The sequence below is a fragment of the Ailuropoda melanoleuca genome, chromosome 8 (genome assembly GCF_002007445.2).
Source record: "Ailuropoda melanoleuca isolate Jingjing chromosome 8, ASM200744v2, whole genome shotgun sequence".
Lineage (NCBI taxonomy): Eukaryota > Metazoa > Chordata > Mammalia > Carnivora > Ursidae > Ailuropoda > Ailuropoda melanoleuca.
Genome location: NC_048225.1, coordinates 45,044,732 through 45,071,254, shown reverse-complemented (window position 1 = coordinate 45,071,254; position 26,523 = coordinate 45,044,732). Strand labels below are relative to the sequence as shown.

Below are 26,523 nucleotides of genomic sequence, written 5' to 3'. Positions count from 1 at the left end.
CTAAATAAACCAGTAGTGTTCTTACTGGGTAGGTAAATTGAATGTTTACATGTAATCATTAAATAACAGTATAAGGTGCTAGATAGTTCATGGCTAAAAGAAGATACACAGAGAGCGTATTTGATAGAGTAAGCAGTTAGTTAGATCTGAGCAGGGAATTGGTGCTCTCATATTGATAAAAGACAGAAACTCCAAAGAGTTAGGAAAGACCCCAGGGGATATGCATGCATTCCTCCACATAACTACTGCCTCACAGTAACCTATAGCTTCATTATAATATTTTACATTGTGGTTTTGAATTCCCCCACACACAGGGGGAAGGCCGTCATGACAGTTCCAACAAGGACACTCCAGGGCCAAAAACTCCACCTCCCCAACGGTAGGAGGAGTCCCTGAGATGATTGGAAGCAACCTCAGTCACAGATCACACTACCTATGACCCTTATCCCTTGTCATGCAAACATAAAAAGAAAAGACAACCCTGACACCCCCCTCCCTGCAGTTGCCCCTTCTGATCCTGCCCACTCCCCCCACCTTAAGTGTGTATTTTGCTTTGACCACTGTTAAGGTCTTGCTTGCTTAAGAGTTTGGCTCTGAATTTTCCCAGCTGAACTCAAAATCTGAGGCTGGGGAAGAACCGCTTGCTGCTAATATATTGAGGGCTCTGAACAGCTAGACTGTATGCAAGGCAAGGACCTCAAACTGTTTGATACACCAAGATCATTCATTTGAAGGTAAGAAACTGTAGACACACCATGTGAACCACCTCATTAATATTTTCTGAATGGCATATTAGAACACCTTGAAAGATGCACCACAACTTAACTCGGAATTAGATTAAATGGACTGAGTCTATGATAGGTAGTAAAGGATCTTGCAAACTATCGTCATGTGTGAAGCACAACATCACGTCCTTAATGTTAATACTTTGGCAGATCTGTCTCTCCAGACAGGAAGTAAACTTGATATATACCTAGGTTTTTGGAATTTTTTTTTTAAAGCTAAACCTTTGTAAATCTACTTAAGTCCATCCATTATTTCTTAATTTGCTAAAAATTTGGTTGTGCTGAAATTAAAGTCACTGCAGTTTTCCTAAACTGTTCCAAAGAGAAAGAAGTAAAATAAAACATCGCTAATTAAATGTAAAGAGAACACGGTAATCAACAACTGCAAAAGAAATCTAGGGTTTGCCAGATAGATCTCTTCTCTAAAGATGTATATAAAGAAGACTTACATGCCAATGCCAAATGCTTATTCAAAAATTCAGAACACCTACCTGTGCTAGAGTGAAATAATGCATTTTGGGTTGTCTTTTTCAGGGAGAAAACTTAGAAATTATCTTACTGAATCCATATGAATGGAACAAAAAATATGCATGTGGGTCTGGTAATATCCAAAAATTAGCAATCCTACAAATAAAGTTATGCAAGCAAACACCTAGATTTTGGGTTTGATAGTAGAAAACTGGTTCATCTGAAATCAACTATATAAGCAAATTTTCTCTGCTTCCCCAGAACTCAGAAAGTCTACCACCTAGACCATCTTTACACAAAGATACATACAGATTTTCATTTTTCAAAATATGTTTTTGTCCTCGTATTCCTGTGACAGAAGGAACTGGGCTTTGGGACATGCAAATTTTCGTTGAGTTTCTTGGCTTAACAGTAAAAGTATAAATAACCAATAATGGAGCTGTTCATGAAATTGATTTGACTGGAGGCAAGAAGGTAGTATCCAGGTCCTGGACTCTAAAAGTGGGATATAAAAGAAGGAAAGAGAAAGCCCACAGTGCCTTCATCTGGCCTAACTACATGCTCTCATGTCTATGGGTTTAGGAGCACAAAACACATGGTATTTCGAGGCTAGGGGCTATCTGCAACAGGTTAGGAGCCATAGGAAAGAAGGGACCAGTATCTCAAAGTCATGCAACTCTCTGTCTGCCCTTATACTCTGAAATGTCTAGCTGTCTTCACTGCACAGATGCATTTTGATTTGATTGGGTATATGCTTGCTGAGCCTCTGCACTGTGCACCTTCAGCCCTTCAAAATTCAATCCAGGTAACACATACTCATTTTGATCACATAAATGAGTGTTATGGGGCAAGCAACAGCTCTGCCCTCTGTTCTTGGCAGGATCCCAGGAATACCATGGTTGAATGCTTTGGAGGCATGATCAGTCCCTAGGAAATGCTTAGGGAGGGATAAACAAGGGAAAAAGAGACTTTCTCTGGGCTTAGAGTCAGAAAAGTAAGCTTAAACTCCAGTGCCACCTCTATATGCTCTGTGACTTAGGGCAAGGCATAGCATTATTTAGTAAGTGTGAACAGAAAAAATACTCTAAAGAATATCCAGTCCAGCCCAAACTAGTTTTTTGATCACCTTAAAAATATCGTGGAAAAACAGTGGTTAACCTGATACTTAAACATCCATAGTGAAGAGAATTTTAAACTCAATGTGCATTTGGAAACTAAAGTTTCTATAATATCTATAGAGTACCTCGCAGAGCAATTATGTTGAGGGACAAAAGGTAACTAATTTCAGAATGCTGTCCACAAATCATGATCATCACTTTAAAATATAAATAAGATCAAGAATAAAGGTTCTTTCTGAATAGTCAGATAAATTCATTACAAAGAGGTAAGCCTTACATGCAACAAGCAAATACACAATCTTCATTTCCAGCCTCTTAAACCTTCTGACCACCTTCATCTGAGAACCTTATTGAAATTCCTTTTACTACTTTGCTAGAAGAACTAAGGTACAGTTTGCATAGCCCTGGTGTTCTATTTCCCTACAGTTATTTTTTTTTTCCTTGCAAACTTTTTAAGATAAAAATTCAAAACCCCAGAGCTCTGGAGGATGCCTGATCTCCCTTCAGCCAAAACAGGCATCCGGTTTCTACAATAAATGAGATCATAGCATCCTTACTCATACTGCTGTAGATAAGAACCTGTCAGCATTTTCATTATAAAACCTTTTTCTTCCCTCTGGCTTGAGAGACCAACCATAGCAATTTGCTGGGGAAATAGCTCCAGCAAAGGGCAATACACAAGGCTCAAGCACAGAGAGAAAATGTTTTCATTTTACAAACTCAAGAAAGGTTTATTTGGGAATTAGATGGGCTGCAGAATCTCAAGGAGCATTTCTTTTTGAGGGTCGTCTGGCATTTGAAATAAAAGAAATAAGGTTTGCTGATATGTAAAACAAAATTTTCTCAGGCAACAGATGTTAGGGAAAAGGTTATCTGCTTAATACCTTTAGGCATCAATACCTAGGGTGACAACAGCTATAATAACAGACCCATTGCTGAATCTGTGATCACATGTAAGGTGTTTTAGGAGTTGGGAGCATTCTCTCACAGACTCTGAGGTAAAATCATGGGTTATGCCAGTATTACTTCAAATAAGACAAAATGGGATATATTAACAAAATACTATTAACAAGAGATAATCAATAAAACCTTTCTAACAAAATGATGGCACACTGAAGATGTAGTAAAGGTGGCAAAACATAGTTAATATCTGAACTCACACAGTAACCTTTTTCTTCCTAACGCCTGAATCTTACATATGAAAATGAAAAGGACTCTTTCTAGGCAATCACATCCTATTCTAACATAAACAAAAGTGAAATGGGAAGGGACTGCATCTGAGAGAGTGAGAGGAAGACTAAAATCTATTTACTGGCTACTACCTGCCAGGTATATAGTATTAATTGCTTTCTTATTTCTATGGCATAACAAGCCCATTAAATGTATCTTATCTCCATTGTATAGATGAGAAAATTGAAGCTCAGAGAGGTGAAAGAGCTTTCCCAACATCACAGAGCTAATGGTCTAGTCACACAGAACCTTTAACACCAAACCTTACCCTCAGAATTTGCTTCTTCCTTCTATGTTTGCCTAACCAAGAACACGCTTAAGCTGGAGACTCACCCAAGGTATCCATCTGCTTCATTCAGATAGCAGGTTGGGTATAATCTAACACTCTCTCTGCCTCTTCTTCATCCTTTCTCTCTTCCCTTCTTTCAACCAAAGAGAAAATAAACCTTCAATATCATGCCACTAGTTTCTATTATCATGTTCTTTCAACACTAGCAAAGAAATATTGGATCATAGATAATGGTAGTAGACTTGAGTCCAAAGTCAAACTCTTTTTTTTTTCTTTCTGACCTAGTCCAAGGTCTTGAAAAACCCCAATTAATTTCAGTTACCTCCAAAAGGCCTTCTCTGAATATATTTAAAGAAATCATTGATTCTTTTGTCCTCTTGTTATCTGTAGCTGGGCTTCCCAACCTATTAAAGCATGAGACACTTTTAAAATGTGAACTATTCTGAATTATGTGTTAACTATACTATGAAGGAAGGAAGGAAGGAAGGAAGGAAGGAAGGAAGGAAGGAAGGAAGGAAGGAAGGAAGGAAGGAAAAAGAGTCAACTATTTTGTAGATCCCTCTTGATATTAGTTGCACATATGAAGAGATGGTATCACATAGGGATTAATGGCTCCCTTCACTGAGCTATGTTGCATATTATGTAAGTTAATTCATGTAAAGCTCTTAGAACAGGACCTTGGTGCATGGTGAGCACTCAGTAAGAGTTAGCCCAATCTGCCCTGTCGGCTGTTTTTTGCTCTCCACGTGTTTCTGTTAGTGTTCATGCACTAGCCAAACTGACAGATCCTAAAAAGGACAGTATCTTATTGTGTTTGAGTAACCAAGAGTTGCCAACTATAATGCTAAATATAATAGCAAGAAAAAGCTAGAAATTAATTAATGGACAAGTATATCTACCTTTCCCCAAATGGAGATTTTTTGTCAAATATAGTGAGAACATGGGACATGGTTCCAAGGGAAAAATTGGTTTCCTAATCTTAGATAACAAGCCAAATGATAAGCTACCATATTATTTGAGATTTTATGAAAGTGATACCACTAATCATAATTTGATACAACCATTATTTGCGATATAATGCAATGATTTTAATTCCTGGTTGCTTAATGCATAATGTGGATATTAAGACGGTTATAACGTATTGGACCAACATCTTAGAGATTATAACTGCTTTCATTGTGCTCTCTCAGCAAATAAAATGCTTTAACCATCTCAGAAACTTGGACAAAACTTTAATGAAGATAAACCAATGGAACACTATCAAAACAATGTTTTAGATTAAGAATTACATACACACACGCACACACACAAATTATGTTTTTTTAAAAATACTATTATTTATGAGGTTTCCAGAAGCCATAATTTAGGACAGTGTTCTTATTCCCTTTGATCTGATCACTAAATTTTCATATTAAAATTATTATTGAATATTTAATAATCACTGTGATGTACAATGTGTTCATAGGCTGACAAACATTCATATAAGTAAATATAGATGCAAAATTCATTAAAATAGTATTGAATGATTTCTATTGTATTATATCTGGAGGTATAATCTGTGATTTATAATGAAATAAATCCAGGACCTTCTGAGAAAACAAGCTTAACTGCAATAAGATCCCCATGGCACAGAGATTCAAGTGAATTATAATCTATTAGCTCATCTGTAACTTACTAGACAAGAATGACTTACTAGTGATGACATGTCCAGATATCTGACCCTAGATACCAGGTGTATTAGAATTTTACAGAGTGAGAAAGAGATTTATTATATGGAACTGGCTTACACAGTTATTGAGGCTGGGAAGTCCCCAGATCAGCAGTCAGCAAGCTGGAGACTCAGGAGAGCTGACATGCAGTTTTAGTCCAAGTCTGAAGGCCTGAGAATAAGGATAGCTGGTGGTGTAAGTTCCAATCTGAAGGCCAACCAGGCCTGAGATCCAAGCAGAATTCACATTTCCGTTTGAGACCAAAGGCAAGAAAAGACTTATATCCCAGGTCAAAGCAGTGAGGCAGAAGGAGTTCTTATTCAGGTCTTCAACTGATTGGATGAGGCCCACCCACTTTAAGGAGAGCAATCTGCTTTACTCAATCTAAAGATTCAAATGTTAATTTCATCTAGCAAAACCCTCACAAACACACCCAGAATAATGTTTGGCCAAATGCCTGGGCACCTTATGGCATAATCAAGTTCATACACAAAATTAACCATGACACAAAGGTAACATATTGAGTAATGCCTAGTCTATGCTTCAGGGAAACATAAACTCTAGGAAGTTTGATACACAAGAGGTTCCCAGAGGCAAACTGCCAAAGGAAAATAACAAATGAACTATAACAAAATACACACTTTTTTTCACTCATTCATTCAGCAAACATTTACAAGCACCTATAGAATTCACTCACTCATTCAACAAATATTTACTGACTGCCTTTTATGGAACATTCACTAGATCTCTTAGGCACTATACTAAATGAATGTGATATGGACCCTGTCCCTAAGGAAGTCACAGTTTAGATGGACAATAGAATGAGGAAAGAGAATTTACAGCTGAATATCATAAAGATATTAAGAATTGGGTACCACAGGAATCCTGAAGTAATTCAGTTCAGAAGGGATTGGACATGATTTTACCATAGGGGCTTTGAAACTTCACTGGGAAATCCATAGGTGATTACAAAGCAAAAGTCTTCATAACAAATAACAAAGTTTCAGGTTTTTCAAGATCCTAAATTCTATGATTTAATGTTCCTTACTGTGAACATATTTAGAGACTGCATAACATTTAACCTTCCTTATCTTTGATATGTACACCCCCCCCAATTTTCACTATTACAAGTAAAAAATTTGAAAAGGACCTTGAACTGGCAAGTATCCTTTGTCAAATGGGGGAACAAGGTCTATGCAACCTGCTTCTTGGCATATTCAGCACCTGCTTCACTCATTAGCTCATTTTTCATTTTCTCTTTCTGGGTCAGATTTGATCTAGGATATTTTTTTGGGGTGTGAATTACATAAACTTCTAGATTCTGCCTTTTGTGGCATTAAAACACTTTAGTGATGTGTTAGGTTAAAGTACACCTCATTTACTAACAGATGAATTTCAATGTATTTGACTGAAGAACATTTTTTAGTTGACTAGCAACAACCTCCATTTTTTTCCCCACCAGTTTGCAGAGTGGCCTTAACAAAATGGAAAAAAAAATATGCATTGAATATTTACCACATTCCAAACATTGTGTTAAAAGTCTTCATATGTAACATATCACTTAATTCTTACAATAGTCCTGTAAGCAATGTGTTATTTTTCCTGCTTTTTACAGATAAAAACTTGTCAGTTTCTCTTCTCTCACTTTGATTCTCAGAACTTCTAGTTCATAGTTAGAGATCATGGCACAGAAAAATAACACTGGGCTACAAATTACGAGACCTGGTTCTAGCTCCTACTCTGTGACTTGCTGCGTGATCTTGAGAAAATCATGTCATATCTATACAGTTTAGTATAGATTTCCTTATGTAAGAAATGAGAACATGAATACTATAAGAAATGAAAACATGAACACTATAAGAAATGGTGTATTAGATCAAACTCCTCTCAAATAAATAAATACTTTAAAAGGAGTCTGAGTCTTCTAACAGGTGTGCTTTGCATTCAAATTCAAATTTATTCCAGGAAGTTGCTATTGAAGACAGCCCTGTAGTTAACTGTGGAAATGAGTTGTAGGATCTAGATGGAAACTGCTTGGGCTCACATTTTGACTCGTCTACTTAAAAAGCTTTGTGACTTTAGTCAGGTTACCTAAAGTCTGTATGCTTCAGTTTCCCCATTTCTAACATGGAGATAACTACTATATTCATCTCTATTGTGAAGATTAAGTGAGCTGACATTTATAAAGCATATAGAACATTATTTGGCACATGGTAGCAGGAGTGTGTGTGATGCGACTAATGTCTTGACAGCTGTTACCTTGATGTACTCACTTTGAACACTTGGATTTTTTTGCATATTAGGTTTTTTTTTTAATTATTTATTTATTTATTTATTTGACAGAGAGAGACAGCCAGCGAGAGAGGGAACACAAGCAGGGGGAGTGGGAGAGGAAGAAGCAGGGCTCCTAGCAGAAGAGCCTGATGTGGGGCTCGATCCCAGAATGCTGGGATCACTCCCTGAGCTGAAGGCAGACGCTTAACAACTGCGCCACCCAGGCACCCCTGCATATTAGGTATTTTTAAACCAGGACACACCAATATAGTCATGGGACTCCTATAAACTCAAAGTCAAATAGAGTTTTAACCTTATTCACAGGAGAATAAACTACCTCTTATTTACAAATCCATAAAGTAGAGGAAAACTATTGAAAATGGAGAATGGTATAACACATAAAGTAACTTGTGGCAGTGCAAATTTATACAGCCATTTTTAAGATAGATGTAATAACTTATCATCAAGAGTTTTAAAATATTTAAAATATGTCTTAGTAATTCTCATTCTAGACTACCCAAAGGAAATAATTCTAAGTTCAAAAAAGACTTATTTATCAAGATACACATTTTATTTTATTTTTAATAGTAGAAAATATGGGGGAAATCCTAAATATCCAAAGATAAAATACAGCTATTAAAATGTAGATACAAATCCTAATATAAATTTAAAACATTCAAAAATAAACTCATTATGACTCCAATTACATTTTTAAAAATAAGCCATATGTAGACCAAAAAAAAAAGGTACAAAAAATTAGGAAAATATACACTAAAATATTAACAGTTTCAATCTCCAGTCCTCTGGGACAATAGCATTTTCTAAAATTTATTTCATTTCTGATTTTATGTTTTTTTAAATTTATTTCAGTGAACATGTATTATTTTAAGATGAAAATAAAGAACATACCAAAATAGCCAGGAACTGGCAATATTCAAAATACATACAGAAAACTATCCTATCAATGACAAAAATATACATAGTGATATATCTATTAATGAATATAATAACAGATATATTCACCACTCTTTTGTAACAAATTTGGCTATGTTTAAATAAACAAATGAGCAAACAAAACCACTTATCCCCAAAAGAGACTTTACAGGCTGGAAAAGGAAGCTTGCAAGAGGTTGAATGCCAGGGAACTGTCCACCAGAGAGGTACTGATAGACACTTTGATTTGGGGAGATTGTATAAGCACCCTCTGGAGGATGGAAGCCTGCAACACACATTTTCCTTTCCTCTTTATCCTCTTTCCTGAAGTCTCTTTCCCTTCCCTTCAACCTATTCTACTTCCCTTTCTTTCCTTCCATCCCCTGCTTTCTCTGTTTGCCTGATAACTTTGGAGATTGGAAGAAACAACGCTTGTAAAGGACCTAGGATAGTGTCTAGCCTTTGTATTTAATTAAGCTGATTTTTTTTCTTTCCCTTTATTTCTTTAGTAAGAATCCCTTCCTCCTTTCAATTCCATCCTCTTCTATTTTCTACCATTTTAACCTCTTCCTTATTCTCACTCTTCTTTCTTTGGGGAGAGTGCTCATATAGACAAAAGGGAGGTTGCTTTCTGCCTATAATTCCTTTCCTTTGAGGGGTGGGACACTTTATGCAATGTCTAAACATTCACAGGGGAAAAAAATAGGTTCCAGGACTTATAACATTTTTTAGAACTTTTCCCTATCCTAATCCATCAGACAAATATTAAAGGCAACAGATGTGGCATAGGGCTTGATGGTTTGATTCAGATGAGCTGTTATATTAACAAATGGCTATAGGGGTTAGGGGAGGGAGAGGTTCCCTAAGGCAAAATCCTATTTCAATAACAACTACTTTTGAGGAAAAAAAAAAAGCAAAGCAAAAATTGTAGAGAGCATTATACTTTACATTAAACTTTTAGAATATTATGGAAACTAACAGATATTCCATCGTGTTTTTGTTTATTTTTGCCTTGGAAATGGTGACTGGAAAGGAGAGAGTGAAGGGAAGGGGACATGCAGGTGCTGCAAACCCTTGCAATGCAGCTATGGGCAAGATAAAGGAAAGAGAAACAATATATAGGCTGGCCATTGAATTACATTTAGAACTTGGATCTTTGCATGTGGAGAAGACAGAGTTAAGTAAAGGTAAAGGTGATGCCTATTTTCAGATAAAACAAAAAAACTACCATGAGTGAGGAAAGACTTTCAGAAGGCCTCCTTCTCCATGGAAATTCCATTCCCATAAGCAGCACTGTATGATAATGATGAATGGACTGGGGCAAAAAGAGGACTAATAAAATAGGAAAACTCTTTTGAATAACAGAGCTTTGGTTTCTCTTATGAGAAAGAGGTGGGACTACGAGTTTTCTATATTTTAGGGAAGAGAGTAGAATTATCTCCCTCAATAAACTTGCAATTCCTGGAGGAAAGGAATTGTGTCATACTTACGTTTGTATCTTTAATGCCTATCACAGTGCCTGGCATAAAGCCAGGCACAGAAAGACATTTCACATTTATAGTCATAAGTCATATAGTCAGCTAACTAAACTGAATAACAACCAGGATGCAGCAAATGGGGTCCCTAGAGATTGCTAAGTGACAAAATAAAATTATTTGGGGCTTCCTCCTTTGAAGCTCAAGGTACTCTCTATTCTTTAAGCCCTTACTAGGTTTGAGAGAATGAGAACAAACAGCTTAAGTGTTTTTAAAGTTGATGAAGTCTGGCCTAAATGTAAACATGGTTCTAGACTTTGCCATAATAAATATCTTTCCAGAAAAATACTCATCCTAATAACCTTCTTTCAAACCTAATAGATAATATTGGAATAAATGTATTTTTGGAGGCTCAATATTAACATCTATATCTCCATGAGGTTTTTTTTTCCAAATAGTTATTTAAATTCCACTTCCATTGCTCAAAGATTCAACTAAATCCTCATTATATATATCTTTTCATTAATCAGCACTGCAATTAATACAGTCTTTACCAGATCATTCAACTTTGAGAACATGGGGGACAAGAGCTGTTTATTGGGGCGCCTGGGTGGCACAGCGGTTAAGCGTCTGCCTTCAGCTCAGGGCGTGATCCCGGCGATCTGGGATCGAGCCCCCACATCAGGCTCTTTCGCTATGAGCCTGCTTCTTCCTCTCCCACTCCCCCTGCTTGTGTTCCCTCTCTCGCTGGCTGTCTCTATCTCTGTCAAATAAATAAATAAAATCTTTAAAAAAAAAAAGAGCTGTTTATTGCCACATCTCTAGTGTCCAGCATTTATTGGTTGCTCAATGAATATTTGTTGATTGAGTAAAACAATGGTGTCAGTTTTTCATTAGTTTTCGTAAATACACTTTGTTTTATGAATGTTTTATCAATATACAAATGGTTCCTACATTTTATATAAAAACTTCACATAGAAAAAAGTAACTTTAAGAGAAGCAATCATCAAGCTCACAGCAAAAATAATTTATCCAAAGAACTAACAGTGAAAGAAGTTCCTTCTAGAAGTGATGACCCCCCCCCCAGTAGAGCTGTAAAAATAACCAAGGCCAAATAAAAATATCAATCATTTGATGAATGCAAAAGTACTAAGCATTGCAGGTATCTCATTCAAACTGTATTTCTCACAGTGACATAGTAGGATGTAAGGCAGTAGTTATTACTGTGGCCATTTTACCCATGAGGAAACTGAGACTTAGAGAAATCGTATATCCAGTAAGTGGTACATCTAGTTTTGAAACCCAGGCCTATATGATATACAAGTTTTCCACATTATGTTCTATTGTCATCCATCAGATAGCGTTGAAGAATTTCACTAGACAGAGGCTAGAGTAGAAGGCTCTATTATTCTTTCAATGTCTAAGATTCTGAGAGAGCTTACATCAACCAGTCTGTAATTAACGAACTGTTAAGTATGATTACAATATAATTATCAATCCCATTAGATCGGCTTCAAGAACGATCTTGTTCAAATACTCGACAAAATGGAATGGGATAGACCCTCTAAAAGTATTTTTTTTTTCATAGAGACTTGATTTCTTTTCCATGGAACAGTGTCTACCAACACACATGATTTAGGTGTTTCACTCTATTGATATGGTTCTCTCTCACCAACTGAACTTTTCAAACCAGAGCACCAAAAGGAAGAGAACTTAAAGGAAGTTAAACTAATGTAATTCCCAAGACTTAAAAAAAAATGGTCTGCAAATCAGTGGAAAATTTAACAGCATAAAAGCAACTTCTTTGAAAATGAGTTTCAAGGGTTGAACACATACTCAACATTTCCACACCAATAGCTTATCTTGTTTGATTATTAGCTTGTGTTGAATTTCCCTTGACAAATAATTCACCTCTGTTAATAATCATTTAGTGCTGCAAAGCAAGTCTCATAAGTTTATGGGAATGGATTTTACATAGTAGCCATTGCCAAGATGCTGCTGTAAATACAATTCAAAGAGTGAGTAGACAGAAGCACAGGGGAGGGTAGCAGGTCGTATGAGGGAGAGGAGCTAACAGGTCAGCTATTGGTGCTGTGCACTCACATATAGCTTTCTGACAGCAATGAACACACAAACCTTAAAACTCTAAGACCTTTGCAAGGGTTCCCAAAGGAACATCCAGCTAGTCTTTTTAGTATGATCAATATTCTTTTAACTGACTCTAAGGTGCAGTCTACTATATTGAGTAAAAAACGTAAATCTCTGGCAGTAACTTTACCATTAAAAGATCTTAAGAAAGGATCACTGGAGAATATTAGAGCCAAGGAGGATCACCTCATCTTTGCCTCGCATTTGATAGAAAACCAGAGGCTCAGAGAAGAGAGATTTTCTAGGCATTGTCAGTATAAAACTCACAATCCTGACTCCTCATTTTCCATTACATTTACACCTCCTCTGAGCACTATTCATGAAGTTGAATGTGTATGTTTCATTAACTCTCCTGAGTAAGGCGCTTACCAGTGTCCAACCCAGTCACTAGCGTTATCTTTCAGAATGAAGGGGATCATGTGATTTTATTTACTTAAGAAGGTGAATTTTAGTGTTTTTAGATGATGCTCTCTCTGTCCTTAGAGTCACCACAGTGGCTACAAAAGTGTTTCATACAGGCAGACCGGACAAACCCACCAGCTTGTCACAATGAAAAGAAGTGCAGGCGTATACCTAGAAGTAAGGGGACATGCACTCAGACCATTCGTGGGCTAAGACTGCTCAAATACCGTGTTTGAAGCATCCTTTCCTAGGGGTGCCTCTTTGAGTGCACCAAAAAAGTTAGAGACATGGAGCAATGAATGATGACCTGCTTCAAAACTCTTCAAATCTCATTTCCTTGTGAACACCAATCACCTTTACAAAAATCTGGGGTGGGACAGTTAGTTATTCGCTAGAAACTTCACTGAGTAATTGTGCCACCTCTTGATAAAATTTCTGAGTGTTGATTTTGAGTGGATTGTATAAGCTCAGAGGAAAATACACAATTAGGGGCAACATGAGCCTATCTCCAGATTTTCTGTCCTGAATAAAAATAAGCTCCTCAGATTTAAAAGTGTCAAATTACAAACTGATATGTTTAGTTTCATCTCAAACACATCCACCATCCCAGATAACTCTGACTGTGGGCCGTTTGGGTCCGGGGCTCCAGGCAGTGGTAACCTGTGATGAGTTCAGGAGCTCACAATGAGCAGCCAGAAGCCCAGTCACTAACTAAATGTATAACAAGATCCCAAGCAGACAGTCACCTAAGGCGCCCCCTTTCCGAGGCGTGATCTGCTTTTGGAACCTCGGTACGTTAGAGACCACGGTCCTGCCACAAAGGAGTTATCAACCCAACATCAGACGCCAGAAAAATCAGTGCGCTCTCAAGGCCCCCAAACCCAGCCAGCTCCCAGAAAGGGCAGAGCAAGTCCTAGCTTTTGTCACTCTCCCAACAAGCAGACACATAAACAAACAACAAAAGGAATTGTTAGCTCCCCCAAGGGAGGCAGCATGCATTAAAAAGACATGAACCTCGTCCTACCTTGCATCCAAACATCAACGACAAAGTGTTGTTGGTGCAAGCAACTTTGCAGTGGCAAATCATTGGGGTAAAACAGTCAGGGTCCTTAACAACAGGGGACATTCCTTTCGGGCTGCGGCAGTGGCAGCTCGCTGGGGGACCCGAACACGGTGCTCGCCGGGCACATGGAGTGACAGCCTAGACAGAGAAGCCGCTCCGATAGCTGCCCCCTGCACCCCGCGCAGCCATCCCAGCGCCCGGGTGGAAACAACGCGGGCAAGTAACAAGCGTCTTGGGGTCTCCCTTCCCTGGGGAATGAGGCGTGGGGGGGAGGGACAGAACCAAGAAGGGTTTCCCCCCCTATGGTGAATTTGGAGTAGGTAAAAATTTTTTTAAAAATTTAAAAAATATATAAAATAAAAATAAAAGGGAGCCAGGCGCTTAGAGGAGGGTTCAAAGGAGGTGGGGCAGTATTAGCATGTAAAAGGATGTGCCCGCCTACTCGCCCCAGTCACACAAGATTGTCATGCGAGCTGAAGGGGGCTGAAATTATTCTCTCTGAAAGAAAAAAAAAAATACTGCAGCTCCCGATTTGGTAAAAAGCCAGTGGCTTGCTGCAATCCAGAGTCACCGTGAGGAGCGCTGGCCGGGCAATTGGGGTAGGGAGGGGCCGACAGAGGGAGGGAGCGAGGTGCTCGGCAGCCTAGCCCAGCCTGCTGTTCGCTTAGTGCAACCTAGGAATCTCTGGGGTCAGTGTGAGGGCTCTGGTGTTAAGAGTCGAGACCACACTCGACCCCCAGCCACTGCTCCCATCCTATAGGCGACCTCCAAGGGCGAGCTCTGAAAAAGGGGAGGTCCCCGTGGAACCCGGCTGGGTACATTGTTCACGCTGGCCCTCTCATATTGGTGTGCCTGAGCTGATGGCCGGCAAAGGGACCTCGGGTAGAAGTGCGCTGGAAATGGTTTCACTGGGGCCCTATGCCCTTGACTTCTGGGTCAGTGAGCTGACTCATTCCCTAGGTGGTAGAATCCACCTCAGAACCTAGGCTTTATCAGATAGAACATTTTTCAAACTCAAAAAGGAAAGTCAGCCCCTTCCCCACCTTGATATCTTAGAGGCTCCAGAAAGCTCCAGCAGTCTTAATGCTGTTCTGGAAGTATGAATGACAAGACTGGTGGATGCTTTACTGGTTTTTTCTTTCTTTCTTTTTTTTCTTTTCCTTTCCTTTTTAAAGTGAGGCTATCAAAATTGCCGAAGACCGAAAAAAAATTCAGCATGTGGCTGGCCCAGCTGCAAAACTGCTTATTGGAGACAAAAAAAAAAAAAAAGGGATAGGAAGGATGCAGATGAGTAGGAAGTGGATAAAACTAGCACCCTTTTGGTGCCACCTTAGTGCCTGGCACTATGCCTTACAAATGGTTGGTGGAAAAAGAGCAAGACATCTGAATTTGGAATTAGACTCTGGCTCTCCTGCTGAGTGGCTTTGTGTAAGTCACTTACAGTGTTTGAGCCTCTGTTTGTTTATCTGTAAAGTAGGGGTATTCACCCCTACCTTGAAGAGCTGTCATGAAAACTAGTTATGGTAAAGAAATTCCTCTGGTAAGCCCTGGTGGTACACAGCACCTGCTCTTTACTGACATAGCCTGTCTCATGACTTAGCCTAAAAGATAGGTATTATTGGACACATTTTTCTAGAGGGAAAAACTGAGGCCCTGAGGTTATATCGCTTGCCCAAGTCACACAATCAATAAGCCATGAAGATAATAAGTTTCAAAGACAAGTGACTGAAGATAGTTTAAAAACCAACATCACACTTCTCCAGAAGCATGCTCTAAAGACTCCAGATTTATCTGAGAAGGGTTAGGACTGTCATATTCACAGGAATGTGGTAATTTCAAAAGTCTCTGAGTGGGCATTGACCTCAGATCCCACTTGAAATATAGCAACAAAATAGTCCTAAATATCCATAGCAAACTCAGCCAGAATCACACCTTTCTGATGCAGTTCCATGAGAATACCAGACCACTTGTATTCTCAATTAATGAGGCCCAATACCACTATATGATTCAGACTTAAAAAGTTTCAGTAAGAACAACAACAACAAAAAACCTAACCAACTTGCAAATTGTCAAGTCAAACACAGTGCTATAAACTTTCTTTCACCTGCCTATATTCAGAATACCCCACCCTCCTGTCTCAAATTAATGGAAACCAAACCTGATTGCATAATTCCCTGGATTCTCAGGTTCAACCCTTACATTATTATTCCATAGGACAGGAGGATATCAAGGACTCTACATTTTTAATCAGCCTCTGGTGAGAGGAATATGGGTCCTGCCTACAAAACTAAGACCTCCTAAAGGGAAATCAAGATGGAACAAAGTATGAGCAAAGATCAGCATAAAAAGGCAGTAAAAGTTGAGGCAAATCTGGCTCTAACTGAAGAGGGCAGCTATGCCTCAGGCTTTGGGATTCTCACACTAAGTGCAGGAATACTTACCTCCTCAATTCCCCTACTGGCAATAAGGACTGATTCAATCTGTCCTGCACCTAGGGGTGGCAGGGACTCAGGAGGTCTAATATATATGTGCTTAATATACCAGGTCACATTTTAGGAGAACTCTGGTCTGGTGCCTTCTGTAGAATCCTAAAGTCACATTCACACATTAAGTGTACCCCTTATCATTTTATCCCTTTATGTTACCATAAAATGTGTGATTGTGTGAGCACTTCCACCTACAGAGCATCTATAATTATGGCTGTTTTTCCAAAGGCGAATGGATTCTAAAAAAGTTGTACAATATTTCCCTTATTCATTAGCCTATAATTTGGATTTCAAACACCCCAAAAGTATTGTATGCTCTATATTGTGATGTTCCAATAATAACTAACACAGTCTTTCCCTAATGAATTATCCAAGCTAAAGCTGACCTCCTATTCTAGGGCAGCATTTAAGGCTGCTATGTTCAAGTTATTTCCCATTTTACAGTTTGTGCTGGTTTAGATTGAAAAAGCCAAAGGCAATATATAAAGAAAAATATATATTTCAGTTCCTTAATCTTTTATTGTTTAAATTCAATGAGAATTAATTTATCTCTACGCATACGTGTGTGTGTGTGTGTGTGTGTGTGTGTGTGTACACCTGTTATCTGCTCATATGCATCTGACAAAATGCTTTCCTTTAATTCTTGTTTCTCAATAATAGCTCTGGGGTGAATTGAAGAGGGGGAGAAGGGGGGGATGTGGTTTCCATGACAATGCATTCCATAGTTACAGCCAGTAACCACTATGGTTAAAAAAAAATGAATCACTGTTACCTTAAAATATGAACACACTGCATTATTGGTCTGAAAAGCACTGATTTGGAAGTATTCTGCATGGGAATGTACTGCAATATTTTTAGGAGGAGACATTACTGGGGAATGCCAGGAGATGATGCACTCATTTACTCATTTTAATAGTCAAAATAACCACCTTTAATTAGACATTTCAATAATTGGTAATATTTCCAGTTCTTTCTAATAATCATCACTTTTCAAAATGATACATGACAACTATAAACTAATAAAAATTTTTTCTAATGACAACTTTCCTCAAAATTGACTCAAAATCACCCACCAAAAGGGTTATCAATAAAATGACCTGGGTTTAATTTTAATCTTTTATTTATTGTTATTATTATTCTTAATCAGAAATTGGACAAGGTAAGAAGCATTAGCTATTTATCCTTTTCTTTCTTTCTTTGCTAATCCTTTCCATAGCAATTTTTAAAAAGAGATGGTTCATGATGGAAGGGAAAGAGTGTAGGACACTAGGAGCCCTGGTGTTTCTTCTTATTGACTGGATAACCTTGAGCAAGCTACCCACCCTCTCTAGGCCTCAATTCTTTTGTCTATCACAGTGAAATGGGTATACCAGAGCACCTCTCAGTTCACCTCCAGTGCTTAAATTCTGAGTTGTCTTCCAAATATAGACTCTTAAGAATGTAAAGGAAATTTAAGAAGCAATTTCATTCAGTCACCTGTCTTCATTAAACTCTTCTATAGTGCTTACTATTTGATACGCTCAAATATAGTGTTTGCTATGTGCGCTGCTCTAAATTCATCAATGGGCTGGAGCCAGACCCTACTCTTGAGAGTACACACCAATGTGTGTACCTCTTTCACAAGTCTCCACTCAGTGACATCATGATGATAACTTGGAATCAGCCCTGGAAAAAGTATTTACACCAGATAAATTGGCAAACACTATGGATCAAGACTTTTCTTCTTGAGAGAAGTATTTACCTGCTTTGCTCTGGTTTAAGTACTTTATCTACACTAATTTATTTAATCACTACAACCGCTAAATCTTATACATTAAAAAAAAAAAAAAGGAAACTGAATCCCAGAGAGATGTCTCCAGTCTAACAAAATTGGTATACTAGTTAGCTTAATGAATCAACTAATAAAAAAAATTTAGGCCCATCATATTCTCAAAAAAATCTCCATGACTTTCAACCACAAATGTTTATTTCTTCCTCATGTTAGATATCCTTCCATAGCTTGACTATGAGCCTAGCCATGTTGTTCCATGAACAGAAGAACAGCCTCTACCAAGGACATGCTATTTTCATGACAGAAGGAAAAATGATCAACGGCTGTATCTGCAGTGGCTCTTAACATTTCTGCTCGGACATTACAAACCTCTCCCTCTTTACTTTTTATTAGCCAAGGCAGGTCATATGGCCAAAAGTGATGCCAGTCAGGGGTAGAAGGATAAGAATATTGGGAACAATAATATAGTCGATGACAACTTATCTGAGTGATAGAATTAGAATTTGAACCCAACCAATGCGATCCAATGAGCCAAGTTCTTAAAGTAGGCCATTCTGCCTCTTATTTACAGCTAACACATCTCTATTTTTCAACAACTTTCCATAATAGGGTTTGTTATTTAGTAACTCTTCAAGGGAATTCTTCCCAGTGACTCCTATAAAGAAAGGGTGGTAGATTTAGAAAACCTAAGAACATTGGAGCCAATTAGACACATTAGGTTTTGTCACTAATAGCTGTGTGATTTCAACCTTATGTTCCTTCCCCTCCCACTTCCTTTCACTACAAATTGAAGTCCACTTATTTTCACTTAATCTTTAGTAAAGATGTTTTCATGTAATTAAATCATCAATAAGTTTGTAATATAAACTGTGTTTTTATCATTGAGCTTCCTCAAATATGTAAGGTGAATAGGCCTATGAATATGACTTTCTGTCATCAATAAGTTGACAGAGAATTGAAGTCTGTTGTGAAAAAAAAAGGCTAAAGTAGCTTTTTTTAACAGTAAAAAAGTATATAGAATTATTAATAAATGTACTTTCAGTGTGAAGAATATTCGACCAATTTAGTTAACTTCTCTGCATCACCATTTCCTGTTCTGTAAAATGGTAATAATGCTGTAGGATTGCTATAAGGCTTAAATGAGATAATGAATTTCAAAATTCCTGTCACTCTTATCTGGTTCGTTCTAGGTACTCAGTAAATTGGAAGAGATTTATGTTAATTTCCTGATTTTATTTTTTCAATAAAAATTAACAGGAAAGAATAAGCCTGTTAGACACACCCAATATGTATAATATAAAGATATTATATACTGAACAATTCTGACTCTTTAAACTTTCTTCACAAATTGTACTCTCCCAAAGTCTCCTCACACACTTCCTCAGCTTTCTCAAGACCCTCTCACTGAGGAACACATACTCACGGTTGTACTAGAGTCAGACCCCATAAAACTGACTCTAAAATGCATCATGCATGGGGCCCCTGGGTGGCTCAGTCCTTAAGTGGCTGACTTCAACACAGATCATGATCCAAGGGTCCTGGGATTAGATGGAGCCCCACATTGAGCTCCCTGCTCATGCTCTCTCAAATAAATAAAATCTTTAAAAAAATAAAATAAAATAAAATGCATCATGCTTTCCCCATGACTGTTGACTCTTCATATTCTGTCATATCTTATTCTTCCATTTCTACTCATCTGCCCCTAAATATGTAGGCCAGTCACACTTATTAGTTGACCTTTATTTGAATCATACTTAGCACATTTGCTTGACCTTATTTGAAATAATTGTGTTTACTTGAAATTTGGAATGATTGAGTCAATAAATGAGTAAATAAAGAACAAATGAGTATATGGGTTGAGCCAGGATCTCCATAGCTCCCACCTTGACCCTAATTGAACTAGTGTAGATCTTTGTTTATCTCTGAATCCAGCCCCCAAACCTCCATCTCCTAGTTGGAAAGAATACAACTTTTATTGAGGAAATGCAGCCCATTGATTCAAAATCAATTTTGACATTTTATGCTGGCATCAAGTATTTTGAAATAATGATTGTCCTCAACTTCAAAATAAGGCAAGGCAAATTTTTGCCTATAAGAGTTCTCATCACGTGCAGTCTTACTACCATTTTGAAAAAGCAACACCAAATATCACCCTCTGTACCACCTGGACAAATTACTTCAGTATGAAAATCAAATGAAAAAACAAACACACACCTCTTTTTAGGCTTGTTTACCAAATTTGATTTCAGCGTTAAAAAGAATAAGATTTGTGTCTTGGGTTCCAGTCCTAGCTTTTGCATTTACTATATAACTGAGATAATCAGTTAACCTCTTTGACAGTTAATTTTTCATCCATTAAAAAATGGGGAAGAGTTGTTAAATAAAATACCTATATTATAGGGTTCCTATAAGAATTTACTAAAATGCCATATGTGAAAATACCTGATCCCAGTGCCTGACATATACATATTATTTTCATATCCAAGAATAGAAAAAAAATTATTAAAAATATGTGCTAAGTACAAAAGCAAAGCTTAGGGCAGAAATAATTTTATATTTTTTAAAGATGAAGGTTGGTTTTTTTTTAAAAGATTTTATTTATTTACATGAGAGAAAGAGAGAGAGAAACATCCAAGCAGACTCCCATGAGTGCAGAGTCTGATGCAGGGCTCAATCTCACAACCCATGAGATCTCACAACCCATGAGATCAAGACACTAAAATGCCATATGTGAAAATACCTGATCCCAGTGCCTGACATATACATATTATTTTCATATCCAAGAATAGAAAAAAAAATTATTAAAAATATGTGCTAAGTACAAAAGCAAAGCTTAGGGCAGAAATAATTTTATATTTTTTAAAGATGAAGGTTGGTTTTTTTTTAAAAGATTTTATTTATTTACATGAGAGAAAGAGAGAGAGAAACATCCAAGCAGACTCCCATGAGTGCAGAGTCTGATGCAGGGCTCAATCTCACAACCCATGAGATCAAGACCAACCGAAGAGTTGGATGCTCAACTGACTGAACCACCCAGGAACGTCTCGAAATAATTTTAAAGTACTGTCAGGAACAAAGAAACAATTTGAAAACACTCACAACTCTATTGCCAGAGGTAACTAATTGTAATATTTTGGAAGAGACATCTCCAGTAACACCAAAACAAAACTGTATCCAAACTACATGTAATAGTGTATGCTGTTTTTGAAAATAATATACCTTTGATACTTATTCATGCTTTTAGATAAAAATTTTCATACAAAAATGGCATTAATAATGCCGCAGTATTTCAATATTTCATGGCATATTTCACAAGCCCCTTCTTGTTGCAGATCAAAAATATTTCTTAATATTATGAAAAAAATTGAAATGTTTGTATGGGCAAATATTTGCACATATCCATAACAAAATTAGGCTAAAAGTTACAGATAAGGAGTTCTTTTTTTAAATTTTTTTTAAGATTTTATTTATTTTTTTGACAGAGAGAGAGACAGCCAGCAAGAGAGGGAACACAAGCAGGGGGAGTGAGAGAGGAAGAAGCAGGCTCTCAGAAGAGAGGCCTGATGCAGGGCTCGATCCCAGAATGTCAGGATCAGGCCCTGAGTCAAAGGCAGACGCTTAATGACTGAGCCACCCAGGTGCCCCACAGATAAGGAGTTCTTGATGCAAAGAGCATGAACATTAAAAATTTTTGATGTGTAATAGTCAATTTATGTTTGTATCAATTCAAATTTCAATTAAAAATCCTATGGGACTTACCTTGAAGAACACACATAAGTATCTTACAGATGATACTTGAGCAAAACTCTGCTGTTAAATTTTGATTTGTTTGAAAATGTTACTTTTANGTGCAAAGAGCATGAACATTAAAAATTTTTGATGTGTAATAGTCAATTTATGTTTGTTATCAATTCAAATTTCAATTAAAAATCCTATGGGACTTACCTTGAAGAACACACAAGTATCTTACAGATGATACTTGAGCAAAACTCTGCTGTTAAATTTTGATTTGTTTGAAAATGTTACTTTTATTTTATTTGGTTATTTTATTAGGTTTTTACATGACAGTTTAGCTGAGTATAAATTCTAGGTTGCCAGCTATTTTCTCCAGTATTTTGAAGAGTAAATCCAGTTGTTTTTTGTAATTGCTCAGTTGTTTCACACTGACTGATTTTGTTCATTGTTGTGTTGTTTTGGAGAGTCACCCCAATGTAATTAGATATGGAGTTCACTTTCTTTATCCTGTCTAGTTCTTCTTCCGATGGTCACATCTAAGGATTCATGTCTTTAATCAATTACAAAATGAATCCAAGGATTCATGTCTTTAATTAATTATAAAAAAAAGTGAAGGCATATAATTTTGCATTTTTCTTCCCCTCATGTTCTCTGATCCTTTTTTTTCTTAAATTGTGATTATACATATATTTACTTTCCCTTTCTTTTATATTTGTTATCTCTTTAGCTGCTTATGCTNGTGAAGGCATATAATTTTGCATTTTTCTTCCCCTCATGTTCTCTGATCCTTTTTTTCCTTAAATTGTGATTATACATATATTTACTTTCCCTTTCTTTTATATTTGTTATCTCTTTAGCTGCTTATGCTGCACTATGGATAACTTCTTCAGAAATCTTTCCATGTACTAATTCTGTCTTTAGTTCTTTAGAATGCTTATTTTGTTTTTGTTATTATACTTTTAAGTTATAAAAGCTCTATATTTTTACTGAGATATACAATTGTATAAGTTTAAGGAGCACACTTGTTGATTTGATACACTCATATATTGCCAAATGATTACCACTGTTGTGTTAGCTAACACCTCTGTCATCTCACATAATTGCCATTTCTTTTTTGTGGTAAGAATATTTAAGATCTACTCTCTTAGCAACTCTCAAATACATAATATTGTTAACCATGTTGTACATTAGATCACCAAGACTTATTTATCTCATAACTATAAGTTTATACCCTTTGACCAACATTTCTCCATTTCCTCCATCCATTCCTCAGTCTCTGGTAATCACCATTCTACTCTCCATTTCTATGAGTTTGGCTTTTTTAGATTCCACACATAAGCTATATCATATAGTCCTTGCCTATCTCTGTCTGACTCATTTCATTTAATGTGATGCCCTCAAGGTCCATCCATGTTGTTACAAATGGCAAGATTTCTTTCTTTTTTATGGCTGAATAATATTCCATTGTATATACCACAACTTCTTTTTTTTTTTTAAGATTTTTTATTTATGTATTTGGTAGAGATACAGACAGCCAGTGAGTGAGGGAACACAAGCAGGGGGAGTGGGAGAGGAAGCAGCAGGCTCCCAGCAGAGGAGCCTGATGTGGGGCTCGATCCCAGGACTCTGGGATCACGCCCTGAGCCGAAGGCAGACACCCAACGTCTGAGCCACCCCGGTGCCCCTATACCACATCTTCTTTATCAATTCATCTGTTGATGAACATTCAGGTTGCTTCCATAACATCTCCACCAACAGTACATAAAGATTTCCTCTTTTCCACATCCTTACTAACACTTGTTATCTCTTGTCTTTTGGTGATAGTCATTCTAACAGGAACTATGTGATATCTCATTGTGGTTCTAATTTGCATTTCCCTCATGATTAGTGATATTAAGCACTTTTTCATGTACCTGTTGGCCATTTGCGTCTTCTTTGGTAAAATATCTACACAGTTCCACTGCCCATTTTTAACTGAATTTTTGGGATTTTTGAGGGGTTTTGAGTTTTTTTAAGTTCTTTATATATTTTGGATCTTAAACCCTTATCAGATACATACATGATTGCAAATATTTCTCCCATTCTAGAGACTGACTTTTCATTTTGTTGATTCTTTATTTTGCTGACCTGTCACTTATTAATGAATGCTTACCAATATTAATTTGTTCACTCATTCATTCCTTTATTCATTCATTCATTACATACCTAATACAGCCAAGAAACTTATTTCAAATGTGCGTCAAACACAGCAAAATTTCTATGAAATCACTAGTTCTATTTTTATACTTTGTTTGCCCATCTATGAAACAAAGGCAAATTGTTCATTGTCAAAAAAATATATACTAAATCAGAGTTGAACTTTGAAAGCAGAAATTCATGGATAGACTGTGTCAAAAACACAGCTCATTTTAAATGGCTTTATATTGCCACTGTGCTTCACTACTACAAATAGATTTTCCTTATCAGCTTCCTTTCATCTGAACAATAGATGGTTCTTCTAGCTGCAATAGCTACATGAGGTGACTAACCTTGAAGAACACCACTCTATTATGTTGCAAGCAGGGGCCCTCAGCTAATCCTACGCAAACAAAGTGAAATGAATACTCAATGAAACAAATGCTTGCCTGAAACTATGAAGACATCAGATCTCTCTTACAATCTTCAGTAAGATACCATACAATTAAGATTATAACCCAATTATCTCTTTTTCTCTTAATAAGCTGCAAGCATGCNTCTTCAGTAAGATACCATACAATTAAGATTATAACCCAATTATCTCTTTTTCTCTTAATAAGCTGCAAGCATGCTGGTTAAAGTCTTTGATGGCACCAAATTATAAATATAGCCTAACTAAATTTCCATTTCCTATTTGCTTAAAATATTATTATTGTGAGAAAATTATATTTTACTACAGTGTGTGAATTAATCCCTCTATAAAAGTGCTGGTGCTCTCTCCCTTCATTATAAGGATAGTCTCAAGTATAATGTGTTGGAAGATCTGAATTGTGTTTGCTAAAGTTGTTAGCCTCTGACCACAGAAAAGCCGTTGCTGGCTTCGTGATACTAGCATATTTACTTCATTTCCCATTTTTGGTTTCCAATTACTATTTTCTTCTTCATTCAATTCCTTCAACAAATACTTTTGTATGTCTATCATTTGCTATAATATGCTAAGTTTCAAATACAGTTTAAGTAGATCAATACAGTCCTGGCCTCATGGAGACTAGTAAGAAAGGCAATTTGGGATAAGTGCTTTGAGTAGAGCTTCATGGCTCCATGAAAGCATATAGGGGAATCCTATCTAATAGGGAGGTCAGAGAAGGCATGATCGAGAAAGTGATCAGAAAGATGAATGGGAATTTACTGGATAAATGTAGTGAGGAAAAGCTTCTCAAATAGAGGGAATAAAATATACAAAGAACATGTGATGCCAAAAACAAGGAGTGAGGAAAGACGGAGCTAAGCTCAGAATAACTAGAACACAGAAAACAAGAGAAACATTAAGTGAGAAGACGCTGATTAAAGTAAAGGTCAGACTATACAGGCTATATTTAAAATTTTTGTTTTTATTCCAAAAGCCTTAGGAAACTACATGGGAAATATTTTTAGAGTAGCTTTATTGAAATACAACTGAAATATAATAAACTACAAATACATAAAGTAAAATTTGATAAGCTTCAACATATGTATACATCCCTAAAACCATCAGCACAATCAAGACAGTGAATATATCTGTCGCCCTCAATAATTCCTCATGCCCCTTTATAATCCCTGCCACTCAACAATGTCTTACTCCCCATCCCAAAGCAACCATAGATCTGCTTTCCATAACTACAGATTAGTCTGCACTTTCTAGAAATTTATATAAATGAAATCATACAGTACATATTTTGTCTGAATTTTTTTCACTCAACATATTTGAGATTCAGCAAGGTTGTTGTATGTGTCAATCACTTATTTATTTTTTATTCTTAAGTAATATTACATTGTAAAGATATACTATAATTTATCCATTCATCTGTTGATGGAAATTTGAATTGTTTCCAATTTGGGGCTACATAGCTGCTATGTATATTTGCGTATAAGTCTTTATATAGGGATGCCTGGGTGGCTCAGTCAGTTAGTCAGATCTAAGTCAAAATCTGGTATGGTCAGTCATTTTAATCTTAATTCTAATAGATGTATAGTCATTGTAATTTTAATTTGCATTTCCCTAATTACTAATGATGTTAAACATTTTTTCATGTGTCTATTTGCTGTCTATTTTCTTTGGTAGTGTCTATTCAAATCTTTTGGTCAGCTTTGAAACTGAATTGTTTCTTATTGGGGTTTGAGAGTTCTTTATATAATCTGGATGTAAGCCCTTAATTAGATATATGTTTGCATATATTTTTCCCCAGTTTGTAGCTTGTTTTCTCATTTTTTTAACAGTTCCTGTCCAGTTTATTAGTTTAGGGTTCATATTTTTGGTGTCATCTCTATGAAGTGTGCCTAGCCAAAGTCACAAAGATGTTATCCTTTGACTTTTTCTAGAATTTTCATAGTTTATGTTTTACACTTAGGTCTATGATAAATTTCAAGTTATTTTTTATACACAGGATAAGGTATGGACCCAGGTTCTTTTTTTTTTTTTTTTT

At 36.7% G+C, this 26,523-nt stretch overlaps 1 protein-coding gene across 10 annotated transcripts in view; it reads right to left on the bottom strand.

Annotated features, from left to right (window-relative positions):
- DLG2 (discs large MAGUK scaffold protein 2) overlaps positions 1-26,523 on the bottom strand; it is a 1,964,683-nt gene that overhangs the window by 1,164,774 nt on the left and 773,386 nt on the right. Inside the window, exon 1 of one of the 10 annotated variants that reach the window (XM_034666221.1) lies at positions 13,856-14,156. The exons of 8 other annotated variants lie outside the window; for them this stretch is intronic. In XM_034666221.1, coding sequence (XP_034522112.1) covers positions 13,856-13,957 — 102 coding nt within the window. In that variant the 5' untranslated portion in view covers positions 13,958-14,156. Of the gene's footprint in view, positions 1-13,855; positions 14,157-26,523 lie in introns of those variants that run through there. One more of the 10 variants, XM_034666235.1, reaches the window with a different exon arrangement.